This window comes from Tamandua tetradactyla, chromosome 2, assembly GCF_023851605.1.
Source record: "Tamandua tetradactyla isolate mTamTet1 chromosome 2, mTamTet1.pri, whole genome shotgun sequence".
NCBI lineage: Eukaryota > Metazoa > Chordata > Mammalia > Pilosa > Myrmecophagidae > Tamandua > Tamandua tetradactyla.
This window is the reverse complement of record NC_135328.1, coordinates 10,670,682-10,683,565: the sequence shown is the minus strand read 5'-3', so window position 1 is coordinate 10,683,565 and position 12,884 is coordinate 10,670,682. Positions and strand designations below refer to the sequence as shown.

At 35.9% G+C, this 12,884-nt stretch overlaps 1 protein-coding gene across 1 annotated transcript in view; it reads right to left on the bottom strand.

The window, feature by feature from the left end:
- SHC3 (SHC adaptor protein 3) overlaps positions 1 to 12,884 on the bottom strand; it is a 238,360-nt gene that overhangs the window by 37,592 nt on the left and 187,884 nt on the right. The window contains exons 8-9 of the mRNA XM_077139547.1: positions 1,591 to 1,741; positions 494 to 581 (exon numbers count right to left, since the gene is read on the bottom strand). Coding sequence (XP_076995662.1) covers positions 494 to 581; positions 1,591 to 1,741 — 239 coding nt within the window. The remainder of the gene's footprint in view (positions 1 to 493; positions 582 to 1,590; positions 1,742 to 12,884) is intronic.

Genomic DNA, 12,884 nt, shown 5'->3' with positions numbered 1-12,884 from the left:
AAAAGCAGCCAGAGTAAGATATGTCCTATCCTACTGAGCAAGTTGATATTCTAAGTCATGGAGTGTTCAACCCTGCTGGGGAACTTAGAGACAACATGTCATACTTCAGAGAGGTCTCTCACCCACTCTCATTTGAATTGGTTGAGGATGTTCCTTGGATGTCAATGGCTCAGCTCCTCTGGGCAAGTCAGCTGTAAAGCCAGAGGAATCCTTTATATGGAGAGTCTCCAGAGTGCAAGAGAATGGTAGGTGCTGAGGGGGTATGTACTACCCTCTGGGTACTACACTTAGGAATCATCTAATTCGTGCCAGTGGACCTCCTAGACAGCCACTGTTTCCATTTTTATGGTATAATCAGGTATCTGTAGCAACATCCACTACACATTTCCAGTGGGTTTCTCTAACACTCTATAAGAAATGAACGACGTGCCAGAAGTATATTCCTTTCTAAAACTAATTTTGGGCTTCTCACCCACCTCCCTTTGCCTCTCACCTTGCCTGGCAGGTGCCTGTTGCCAGTCTTCACCGAACTTCTCTCCCAAGTGTCTTCCCTGGTAATAAGTTTGCTCTTTTCCTGCAAACTATAGACACATGTACATACACACACAAAGAAAAAAAAATTATTCTCTTCTTGTTTTATCTCTTTGAAAGCCATATTTCAGTAGGAGGGAGCTTAATGATGGTGGAGTGCATCCCATATTATACCCGATTTTCCCTTTATGCCTCACAGCTGGCATTACAATTTGGGAAATAAGTCCGTGTGGGTGTGGAGAATTGTCTGAGGCTCCATCAAATCTCCACATCCTCTCTCATTTCATTAACCCCCACATCAACTCCCTAACAGTGACCGCACATTGAGCCCTTCCACATGCAGCTGCATCATTCACCATGTCTTAAAATAAATTCAATTAGGGAGTAACTATGTATCAGAATATACTTGCCCTCCAAAAATATGCCCATAATCTGTTCATGCTTGCTCACGTCCACTCACCGTAATCCAGCCTACTGGCCCTCATTCTTAGATCCCTGATTTCAATGTTATTTTGTCACTTTTATTGGTACTATAAGCATTTACATAAGGTAGGTGATGAACAAATTTTTCCTCAAAACAAAATAGAGTTATCATAACTCTAGAAGGCAACTACCTGACTATAATTTAGAGTTGGAGGTAAAAATCAAGGGAATAGGCAAATAGAAAAGTAAAAAAGAAAAATTCTCACCACTCTAAAGTTCTCATCTACATCCACTCTATTTTCAAGGAATCCAAAGCACTCCAAGACTTTTAAAAGTCTGGAATTTCTCTCTTCCCCTCATTAGGAAAACAATATGATAGATTTGTCCTTAGGGTAGAGAGGAGGCCCCTGTCTCAGAAATCACAATATAGTATCAAAGCATTTAGCTACTGCCTTATAATGTTAGCACCAAAGCCTCTCCTAATTACTTGCTTTGTGAAATCCAGTGGGAGAAAGTTACCAAGTTATTCTGTCAAGAGATGGGACAGAACATCAGCCTGAAATAAAGGTGAAGAGAATAGAAGGAATCATATTCAATTAGCCTCCATCAAAGGAAGAAGGTAAAAAAAAGGCCGACCTGGGCTGTGTCGGGAGTATAGGGTCTGGTTTTCAGTCGAGTGTCGAGAAGCCCTCCCGGAGGAGGGACCTTATTGGGTCTGCTGTTGTAGTACGGGTGGTCCGAACCATCCCCCTCTTCCTCAGTCCACGGCTCATCCAAACTCTGCATTCTGCAAAAGGAGGGTTTTCCAAGTCTTTAGCAAAAGTTCAGCTTGTAGTCGAGACCATAAAATCTAATATCAATACCCGTGATACAGAAAAATAGAGTGTAACCACCACTCTCCTTCACCATCTAGGTCTTAGGTGACATGAAAACTAGGTGAGTGATTCATCCGCTCTGCTGATTCAGAGTTGGACAAATTGGCAAATCCAATTATATTTGACACAGGAAAATTTTCTTTTATCAATACATTGTGATTTGGAAGGTAGGAATTTACGTCTGAGGAAAATCAGATTCTCATTGTACAGACGCCCATTCCAGCATTTCAGGCATTGTGGTGGTTCGAAAAGATTTATGTACCCTAGAAAAAGTCATGTTTTAATCCTAATCCCATTTTGTAAAGGCGGCTGTTTCTCTTAAACCCTATTTTAGCACTGTATGTTGGAAACTTGATTAGATTATCTCCATGAAGATGTAACTCACTCAAGAGTGGGTGTTGAACATTCTGGGTGGATCTTAATTAGTTTACTGGAATGCTATAAAAGAAGAAGTATTTTGGACAGTGATGCAGAACGACATAGCCACGAGAAGCAGGGAGTCTACCAGTCAGCGACCTTTGGAGATGAAGAAGGAGAACGCCTCCTGGGGAGCTTCATGAAACAGGAAGCCAAGAGAGAAAGCTAGAAGATGATGCTGTGTTTGCCACATGCCTTTCCAGATAGAGAGAAAGCCTTACCATATTCGCCATGTGCCTTCTCACTTGAGAGAGAAACCCTGAACTTCATCAGGCTTCTTGAAGCAATGTATCTTTCCCTGGATGTGTTAGATTGGACATTTCTATAGACTTGTTTTAATTGGGACATTTTCTCAGCCTTAGAACTGTAAACTAGAAATTCATTAAATTCATCTTTTTAAAAGTCATTCTGTTTCTTGTATATTACATTCTGGCAGCTAGCAAACTAGAACAGGCAGTCATAAGATTTACCCAAACTAAAATCAACTGAAAAATGGAGCTTTCGTGCATAGAGGCAGGTGGTGGATTATGGGTTACCAGGGATGGAAGTTGGGGGGCGGTTACTGTTTGACAGGTACAGAGTTTCTGTCTGAGGTGTTGAAAAAGTTGGAGAAATAGATATTGGTGATGGTACCACAATATTGTGAATGTAATTAATGCCACTGAATTTTAAACTTGAGTGATTAAAATGAGAAATTTTGAATTGTTTATTTTTTTACTATAAGAAAAGTTATATATATATTACATATATATAGTTTAGAATGTCACATAGAGAAAAAAATCAAATAGAAAAAATGGGGCTTTATTGACACCAGCAAAAATGGTGGAGTAAGTACTTTGAGAAGTCTTCCTTTATGAAAGCAATGAGAAAACTGGCAAAACTTATTCAAATAAACTTTTTCAGGACTCTGGAAATTTACCTAAAGAAATTTATCTTTTTTCAGGACTCCGGAAATTTACCTAAACAACTGGGCAGCATTTATTTAAGAAGAACACCTCAGTAACAATAGCAAGTTTGATGATATCCTAACTCACCCTTCCACAGTTCAGTAGTAGCCTTGATAATGGTCAATCCACAATCACTGTGAAAATTGACCATCTGGAAGCCACTGAAGGAGGTAAATGGGTGGAACGCCTTCAAAACGCTATTCTCAGAGAACTGAAATGATATGACCTGTCTGGTATCTTCTGGTTCCCTGGTAGACCCTACTCACATAGGCTGTCTTTATTTGATCTGATTCAAAGCTCACTCAAGGGGAAAAAAAATTGTCCTTTACCCCAGGTGTGTTTGTTGAAAATAATTAGCATCAATTGCTTAAGACTGCAGCTGCCCAAGGTAATAGAGGCCAGTTGCAGAAAGCATAGACTAATCAAAAAGCTTACAAGGAAAAGCTGTGGAGTGGAATGTTCAACATATTGCTGGAAATCTGGAAGGCCACAAGCATGCATAGGGCTATACATATGACCAAGGCCTTGCACAAAGCTCAGGAAAGACCTGAGAAGTCCCTAATCTTTCACCTCTCACTGACCTCAAGGCTCTGTGTACGCAGGGAGTAAAGTCTAAGGCAAATTTATTATGTGCCTGGCTGAGTGTTGATGGCATGACCCAAAACACACCCAGACAGAGCCCTTTGGCAAAGACTCAGGGACTTCATAGTTCCAGTTATTAAAGGAAATCTCTGTGTAATTTTTAGCTGACCACTAAGCTAATCAAACAGAGACTACAGTGGCCACAGATAAGAAATGCTACTTTACAGAACTATTTCATAAATCAACAACAAACAGTAATAACAAAAATCCCAGGGGTGGGATTGTTGCCACATTATATTATTTATATCATTCAAAATTTCCAGTTTGCAGCAAAAAATTAAGAGGCATGGCATACAACAAGAAAGAATGAGGCATACATGGAAATTCAACAGAAAATAGAAGCTGTCCCTGAGGAAACACTTACTAGACAAAGATACTAAATCAACTACTTTAATATTTCAAAGAACTAAAGAAATATAAGAGCATAATGACTCACCAAATAGATAATATCAATAAAAACATAGAAATTATTAAAAAGAACCAAACAGAAATGTTGGAATTGGGAAAAGTATGATAACTGAAATGAAAATTTCACTAAAGTTCTCAACAGCAGATTTGAGCAGGCAGAAGGAAGAATCAGAAAACTTGAAGATAGGTCCATTGAGATGATCCAGTCTGACAAACAGAGAAAATAGAATGAAAGAAATGAAAAGAGCCTCACAGACCTAAGGAACACCATCAAGCATTCCAATGCATACCTATAATGGGATTCCCAGGGAGAGAGAGAAGGGGGAAAGAATATTTGAAGAAATAATGGCCAAAACTTTTCAAAATTTGATGAAAAATATTGATCTTAATGTCCAAGAGACTCAACAAATTCCAAGAAGCTCAACAAATTCCAAATAGAATAAACTCAGAGATCTCCACTTAAGGACACCATAATCAAACAGCCAAAAGTCAAAGACAGAGAGAATCCTGAAAGCAGCAAGAGATAAATGACTCCTCACATACAAGGAATCTTCAATAAGTTTAATAGGTAATTTCTCACCATAAACAACAGAGGCCAGAGCAATGCGAGGGCATATTCAAAGTTTTGGGGAAAAAAGACTGTCAATCAAAATTCGGTATCTAGTGAAACTCTCCTTCAAAACTGAAAGAGAGGCCAGGGCAAGGGTAGCTCCGTGGTAGAATTCTCATCTGACAAGCAGGACACCCAGGTTTGATTCCTGGAGCCTGCTCATGCCAAATATATATTTAAAAAAAAAGAAACTGAAAGAGAAATGAATACATTACAAGATAAATAGAAACTGAGAGAATTCATTGTCAGCAAACCTTCCCTATGAGAAGTAATAGAGGGTTGAAATGAAATAATACCAGACAGTAAATCGAATCCACATGAAGGAATCCAGAGTGCTGATAAAGAAACTAAACAAACAAATTTAAAAACAAGAACATGTATTTTTTGTTTGTATCACTTTTTTTTCCTATCAGATTTTAAAGACAACTACATAAAATGACAGCTATTAATCTGTGTTAATGGGTACATAATATTGAAGTATTGACAATATCAGCACAAAGAAGGGAAAGGGAATGGACCTTATATGGAAGTGAAGCTTCTATAGGCTAGCAAAATTAAGTTGGATGGTAATCCATGCTAAATTGTTATAAATTATGATGTTAATTATATCCCAAGGACAACCACAAAAAATATAACCCCAAAAATATAGTAAAAGAAACAACAAAGGAATTAAAATGGTACACTAGAAAATATGTATTTAATACAAAAAGGCAATAATGTAGTAATATAGGAACACAAAATAGATAAGACTATAGAAAAAAGTAGTAAATGGCAGTCACAACCTTATCAGTAATTACATCAAATTTAAACTGATTAGACTTCAAATTAAAGCATAGTTTGGCACAATGGATTAAGAAATAATATCTGACTGTGTTTTCTTAAAAGACACACTTTAGGTTCAAACACACAAATATGATAAAAGTAAAAGGTTGGGAAAAGATTTGCCAATTCTAAAAAGTAACCAAATGAAAGATGGTGTGACTATGCTTATATTAGACAAAGTAGACTATAAAACACAATTTTTGCTAGACATAAAAAAAGGCTTTTTAGGATGAGAAAAGGCTTACTCCACTAAGATTGATATAATGATTTTTATCAAGAAATTACATTGGAAACATTTGATATAACAAGAAGATATAAGCACACACACAAAAAACAGAACACTATAATACATGAAGCAAAAACTGGCAGAATTGAGGGGATAAATAGATAATTCAGAACAATAGTTGAAAACTTCAATACATCACTTTCAATAATGTATAGAACTAAAAATTTGATCAGCAGGGTGCATGGGTGGTTCAGTGACAGAATGCTCACCATTCATATGGAGACCCAGGTTCAATTAACAGACCATGAACCCAAAAATAAATAAATGATCAGCAAGAAGCTAGAAGACTTGATTATAATAACCAACTAGACATCTATAAAACTGCACCTCAAAAGAGCAAAATATGCATATTCTTCTCAAATGCATGTGAAACCTTCTTCATGGCAAAACAAGCCTCAAAAATTTTTAAAAGACTGAGATCACACAAAGTATGTTCTCCAACCAGAATGTAATGAAAGTGGAAAAATAAATAAAAGAAAGAAGTTTGAAGAATTCACAAATATGTACAAATTAAAAAGCACAGTTCTAAATAACCAATTGATCAAAGCAGAAAGCACAAAAGAATTTACTAAATACTTTGTGATGAATTTAAAAAGCACAACATATCACAACTTATTTCAAAATGAAATAGAAAAGAGAAAAACAACAGAGATATTCAACAAAACCAAAAGCTGGATATTTGAAAGTGTCAATAATATTGACAACTTTTTACTTGTATATAGATTCTTTAGACCAAGAAGAAAAGATAGAAGATTAAACTTATTAAAATCATGAATGAAAAAGGGACACTACAATCAACATTTCAGATACGAAAAATATTATAATGGGATGCTATGAACAACTGTATGTTAATAAATTAGATAACCTAAAAGAAATAGACAAATTCCTAGAAAGATACACTACCAAAACTAACTCAAGAAGAAATTAAAAATCTAAATAGACCTATATAAAGTAAAGATAATGAATCAGTAATCAAAAACTGTTCACAGAGATAAGCCCAGGACCAAATGGCTTCATTGGTAAATTCTACCAAATGTTTAATGAAGAATTAACACCAAACCTTCACAAATTCTTCCAAAAACTAAAAATGAAGGGAACTCTTCACAATTTGTTCTATGATAACAGTATTACTCTGATGCATAAACCAGAGAAAGAAATCACAATAAAAGAACATTATGCATCAATATTCCTTATATAAGCGTATGACAATTTTTTTAAAAAGTAGCAAAACAAATGCAACAACATGTACAAGGGATTGCATACAATGACCGAGTGGGATGCATTCTATGCATGCAAGATTGATTCAACATATGAAAATCAATCAAGGTAATGCACCATATTAATATAATAACATACAAAAAACACATGATAATCTCAATTGATGCAGAGAAAACATTTAACAAAATCCGACACTCTTCCATACTAAAAGTACTCAACAAACCATGAATAGAAGGGAACTTCCTCAGCCTGTTCAAAAATATCTATGAAAAACCCACAGTTATCATAAACATTGAAAGATTTCCCCTCTGAGGTCAGGAATACAACAAGGATGTCTGCTTTAACCACTTCTATCTATCCACTTCTGTTCTTCTTGTACAAGAAGTTCCTTCTAAGACATTCAGGTAATAAAAAGAAATTAAATGTATGTAAATTGGAAAGAAAACAAGTAAAACTTTATTTGCAGATGTCATGATCTTCTGTATAGAAAACTCTAAGAAATCTATAAAAATGACTGTTAGCGCTAATAAAGATCTCCAGATACAAGATGGTACAAAAGTCATTGTATTTTTATACACTAACAATGAACAATATGAAAATGAAATTTATTAACCAATTACAATTATTGTAGCATCAAAAAATACTTAAGAATAAACTTAACAAAAGAAGTGAAGATGTGAACACTAAAAACTACAGAACATCACTGAAATTGAATAAAATCTAGATAAATGGAAAGACATTCCATGTTCATGGATTGGAAGATTTGATAACTTTTAAGATGGCAATAACCCCCAAATTGACTTACAGATTCAATGCAACCCCTATCAAGTTTCAGTGAGCTTTTTTGTAGAAATTGACACGCTGATTCTAAAATTCATATGAGGGACTCAGAAAAGCCACAAGTATCCTTAAAATAAAGAACAAAGTTGGCGTACCCACACTTCTCAATTTCAAAACTTATCATAAAGCTACAATAATCAAGACAGTGTATATTGCCATAAAGGTAGACATTTAGATCAATGGAATTGAATTGAGATTTCAGAAATAAAGCCATATATTCGTTGTTAATTGATTCTTGACAATGGTGTCAAGAAAAATCAGTGAGTGAAAGAGTAGTCTTTTCAATAAATGGTGTTGAGACACCCGGCTATTCACATACAAGATACTGAATTTGGACTCTACCTCACATCATACACAAAAATGACCTCAAAATGAATCAAATCCTTAAATGTAAGAGTCAAAAACTATAACACTCTTAATAGAAAGCAGAGTTATAAATCTGGATTAAGCAACGCTTTCTTAGAGGCAACACCAAAAACTCAAATGACAAAAGAAAAAATAACTTGGGTATCATGAAAAGGAAATATTTTGTGCTTCAAAGAATACCATCAAGAAAGTGAGAAGACAAATCAGAGAATAGGAAAAAAATATTTGTAAATCATATATTTGATAAATGTGTAGTATTCAGAGTAGATAAACAAATCTTATAACTCAACAATAAAAAGACAACCTACTTAAAAATGGGTAAGTGTTTGGAACAGATACTCACAAAAGTATATATACAAATATATATAAAACACATGAATAGATGCTCAGCATCACTGGTTTGGGGGAAATGCAAATCGAAACCAGAGTGAAACATCACTTCATACCTGTTGGGATGGCTATAATCAAAACAGACAAACAATAACAAGAGTTGGTGAAGATGCAGAGAAACTAGAACACTCATGCATTGCTGGTGGGAAGGTTAAATGGTACAATCTTTTGGAAAACAGCTTGGAAGATCCTCAAAAAGCTAACATACAATTATCATATGATCTAGCAATTCCACTCCTAAGTACAGATCCAAGAAAATTGAAAAGATAAGTCCATGCAAAGACTTTCATATGAATACTCATAACATCATCATTCCTAATAGCTGAAAAGAGGAAACAGGCCATCTGTCCGCCACCTGCTGAATGGATAGACAAAATGCGGTATATCCAAACAATGGAATATCTGTCAGTCATGAAAAGGAATTAATGAATGCATAAACATAAAAAACATTATGCTAGGCGAAATAAGCCAGTCACATGAGACCAGCTTTGTGTGACTTCATTTCTGTGAAATAACCAGAATTGGCAAATTTGTAGAGACAGAAAGTAGATTCATGCTTGCCAATGATTCAGAATGGGGAATGACTAATGGATATAGGGTTTATTTGGGGGGTGATAAAAATGTTGTGAATTTAGACAGTGGTAATGACTGCACAACTTTGTGAATATACTAAAAACCACTGAATTGCACACTTTAAAAGGGTAAATTTCTATATGAATTGTATCTCAACAAAAAAATAATTTTAAAATGGTGCTTTCAATACATTTTATTTTTGTCATAATTTTTTATGGTTTTATACTGAAATGTCCTTAGATTTCTGCTGTGATTTACCTCATAAAATCCAACCATAACCAAAAAAACAACAAACACAAAAATAAAAACATTCATTCAAAGTACTATTTTTTATTTCCAGTCGAAGATGGGGCATGAATCCACATTACATTACCTGTCACCCAATAATTATCTCCATGAACAGAAAATAAATCAAAACCTCATGACCTGCAAACTAAGATGGAAAAAGCAAACCTCACATCACAAACAGTGACAATGAGGGCTCTGCCATATTTGCTCCATCCTTGCCTTTTCCTATCTCCACCCCAAGGAATGGGAGCAAAGAAGAGAATCAACCAAATCTTAATACCTCTAGCTACGATCTCCCAATTTGAAGAGAAATGGCCTGAGAGAGGGAGTGTAAAACTCAAGGAAAACCCCTCAAAAATGAAAGCTCTGTTCTAGCTACCATGGCCCTACCCTCACCTCACCAAGGGATGTGCCCACCACAAGCCAGGATCAGCTTTCACAAGGAATGGGAGGCACGCTCGGTGCTCGCTCCATGTGCCAGGTTTGCACCAGGTGACAGGTTCTGCCCTGCTTGGTGGACTGAGCCTGAAACCGAAGGTAGAGTCAACCCCAGTGAACTTCTGTGCTCTCGGGCCCTTACCAATGGACTGATAAGGTGAGATGGAAGCCCAGGGAATTCACTTAAAGAAGAAGCTAGAGTCAGGTCCTCTTGCCACTCTTCTGTTTTTGAAATTTAATGCCAATACTTGCATTTAGAGTTGGAGGTTTTCTCAGTAGATGAGATCCTGTCTACTTCATTTTCTTTCCCCCACACCCTTCTAAACTTCATTATATAGACACATATGTGGGGATAAAGTATATTGCCAGAAAAGCATAGTAGTTCATTAAACTTCCTGCACCCATATTTGTACATATTTTTAATAGCATATATTTGACTTTTATACAACATCTCAAGGATATAGAAAAGGAAAATAAGGAATACAAGGAATAGCTATGCATCCATGACTGAGGTTAAACAAGTGTTAACATTTTGCTATATATTTTTTCCCTTTTTTAAAGGAAATAAACTGTTTCAAGCTTACTTTGCATAGATAGATATGGGATACTAAAATAAAACCTTTAAAGTATGGAATAGTAAAATAAAACCTTAAAGGTAGACATTAAATGGTAAATAAACAGGTATTCACTCTAAAATTCTGTCTTGATATTGGAACATTTTCATAATTAAATGTAGGGAGAAAATACATTTGACAAACACAGTCAAAGCCTGTCCCACCCCTCCCCTCATTCTCAAATATTCAGGTCAGTGTGTTTTTATACTTGCACATTTTTATATTCTTTCTATACATATATTTATCCATAAAGACAATATATGAATGTTTGCGGGTTTTAAATTTTCCATAAATGGTTTATGTCCCTTTGCAACTTGCTCTTTTTCACTCCATTTTAGATTTTTTTAGCCTTATCCTACATTATACTTATATTTTGAATTCTTGTAACTGCTATATCTCATTATATACAAAAAAACACATTTACCCATTTCACTAAGGGGCAGTTAGGTGGCTGCTGCCTTGTAACTCACCTTCAGCAGGGACCATCCTTATACGCATTCACTCTTGATGAAGTCTCCAGGCCACAGGGCATGCACACACCCTACATTATGCTGCCAAGTGATCTACAAAGTGGCTGGACCAGTTTAGCCTCCCATGCTAATATGGACTGAATTGCACTCTCCAAAAAGTACATTCAAGTCCTAGCCCCCGATCCATGACTGTGGTCCTGTTTGGAAATGGAACTTTTGAAGACCTGATTAGTTAAGATGGGGCCAAACTGGATTAGGGTGGGTCCTCATCTAATAGGGCTGAAGCCCTTACAAGGAGAGGAGATTTGGACAGAGTCAGTAAAACACAGAGAGCAGAGAGAGGAGAGGGCCACGTGGAAGGGGCAGAGATCAAGTGATGCTGCCACAAGCCCAGCTGTGCCTTGGATTGCCGACCCCACCAGAGGCCGGTGCAGAGGCATGGAATGGATTTTCCCCTTTATGAGGGAGGATGGCCCTGCTGGCACCTTGATCTATGACTTCTAGTTCCCAGAACTGTGAGACAATAAACTTCTGCTGCTTTGACCTACCCAGTGTGTGGTACTTTTGTTACAGCACCCCCAGCAAACTAATACACACCAAGTGTAGGGATGTCTCTTCCCATGTCCCTTGAGGATGCCAGTCTCACTAGTTTCCAATCTGATAAAGTCTCATTCTCTGGATCAGTGGTTCTCAAAGCGTGGTTCTGACACTATCATCTGGGAATTTGTTAGAAATGCAAACTCTCAGCCCATGACTCCAAACCTATTGGGTCAGATACTATGACCAGGGCCCAGTAATATGTGTTTTTAGAAGCCTTCCAGAAGATTCTGATGTGAGCTCAAGTTTGAGATCTACTGGTCTTGATATTAGCAAAGTTAAAAAAAAAATCATAATCAGCTTTCTTTCTCTCCAAAGTATCTATTTAAATTCTGTGTCCATTATTCATTTATGTGCTCATTCTTTTTTCTTTGATCTTTGAAAAGCTTTTTATGTTATGCTTTTTAAAGAACCAGATTTTGATTCTGTTGCTCCCCTACTTATTATTTTATTGATGTCTGATTTTTTTAATTTATTTTTTTCACCTGTCTTTCAGTTTAGCTTTCGGGCCTTTTTTCTTTCTAACTTTTTTAGTTAGGCACTTATTTCGCTAATACCATCTTTTTTCTTATATATTTACCTTTAGAAATAGAAATTTCTCTCTAAATTCTACTGTAGCTACTCTTCCAGGTTCAATTCATGGTGTTTTCACTGGACTTCAATTCTAGACAGTGACCTAAATTCCATTATGTCTTATTCTTTGAGTTATTGAAAATTTAGAAATGTGATGTTAAATTGTCAAGTATATGGAAATGTTAGTGTTTTTCTTGTAGTTGACTTCTATTTTTGTCTTTTGCTGTGGACACATAGGACAAAGCGCCTTTGGGACCTGCTGAGACATTGCTTTGCTCAGTATAAAGTCAAATATAGTAAATATTTTGAACTTCCAAGTTGCCACGTTCTATACCTTTCCATAAAATCAAGCTTGCAAATTGTGCTACTAAATTCTTCTATAACCTTTGGATTACATTTCTTGCTTTGTTGATTTTTCCTTTAGCACATCTGTTTTTTAAGGTGTCTCTCTATACTTGTGACTTTTCAATTTAGCCTTAAAATCTTTCAATTTTTGCTTTTGAGTTAATGCTATAAAGAGCATATTTTTGCTTAATTATTGTTTTCTAGTGAATTG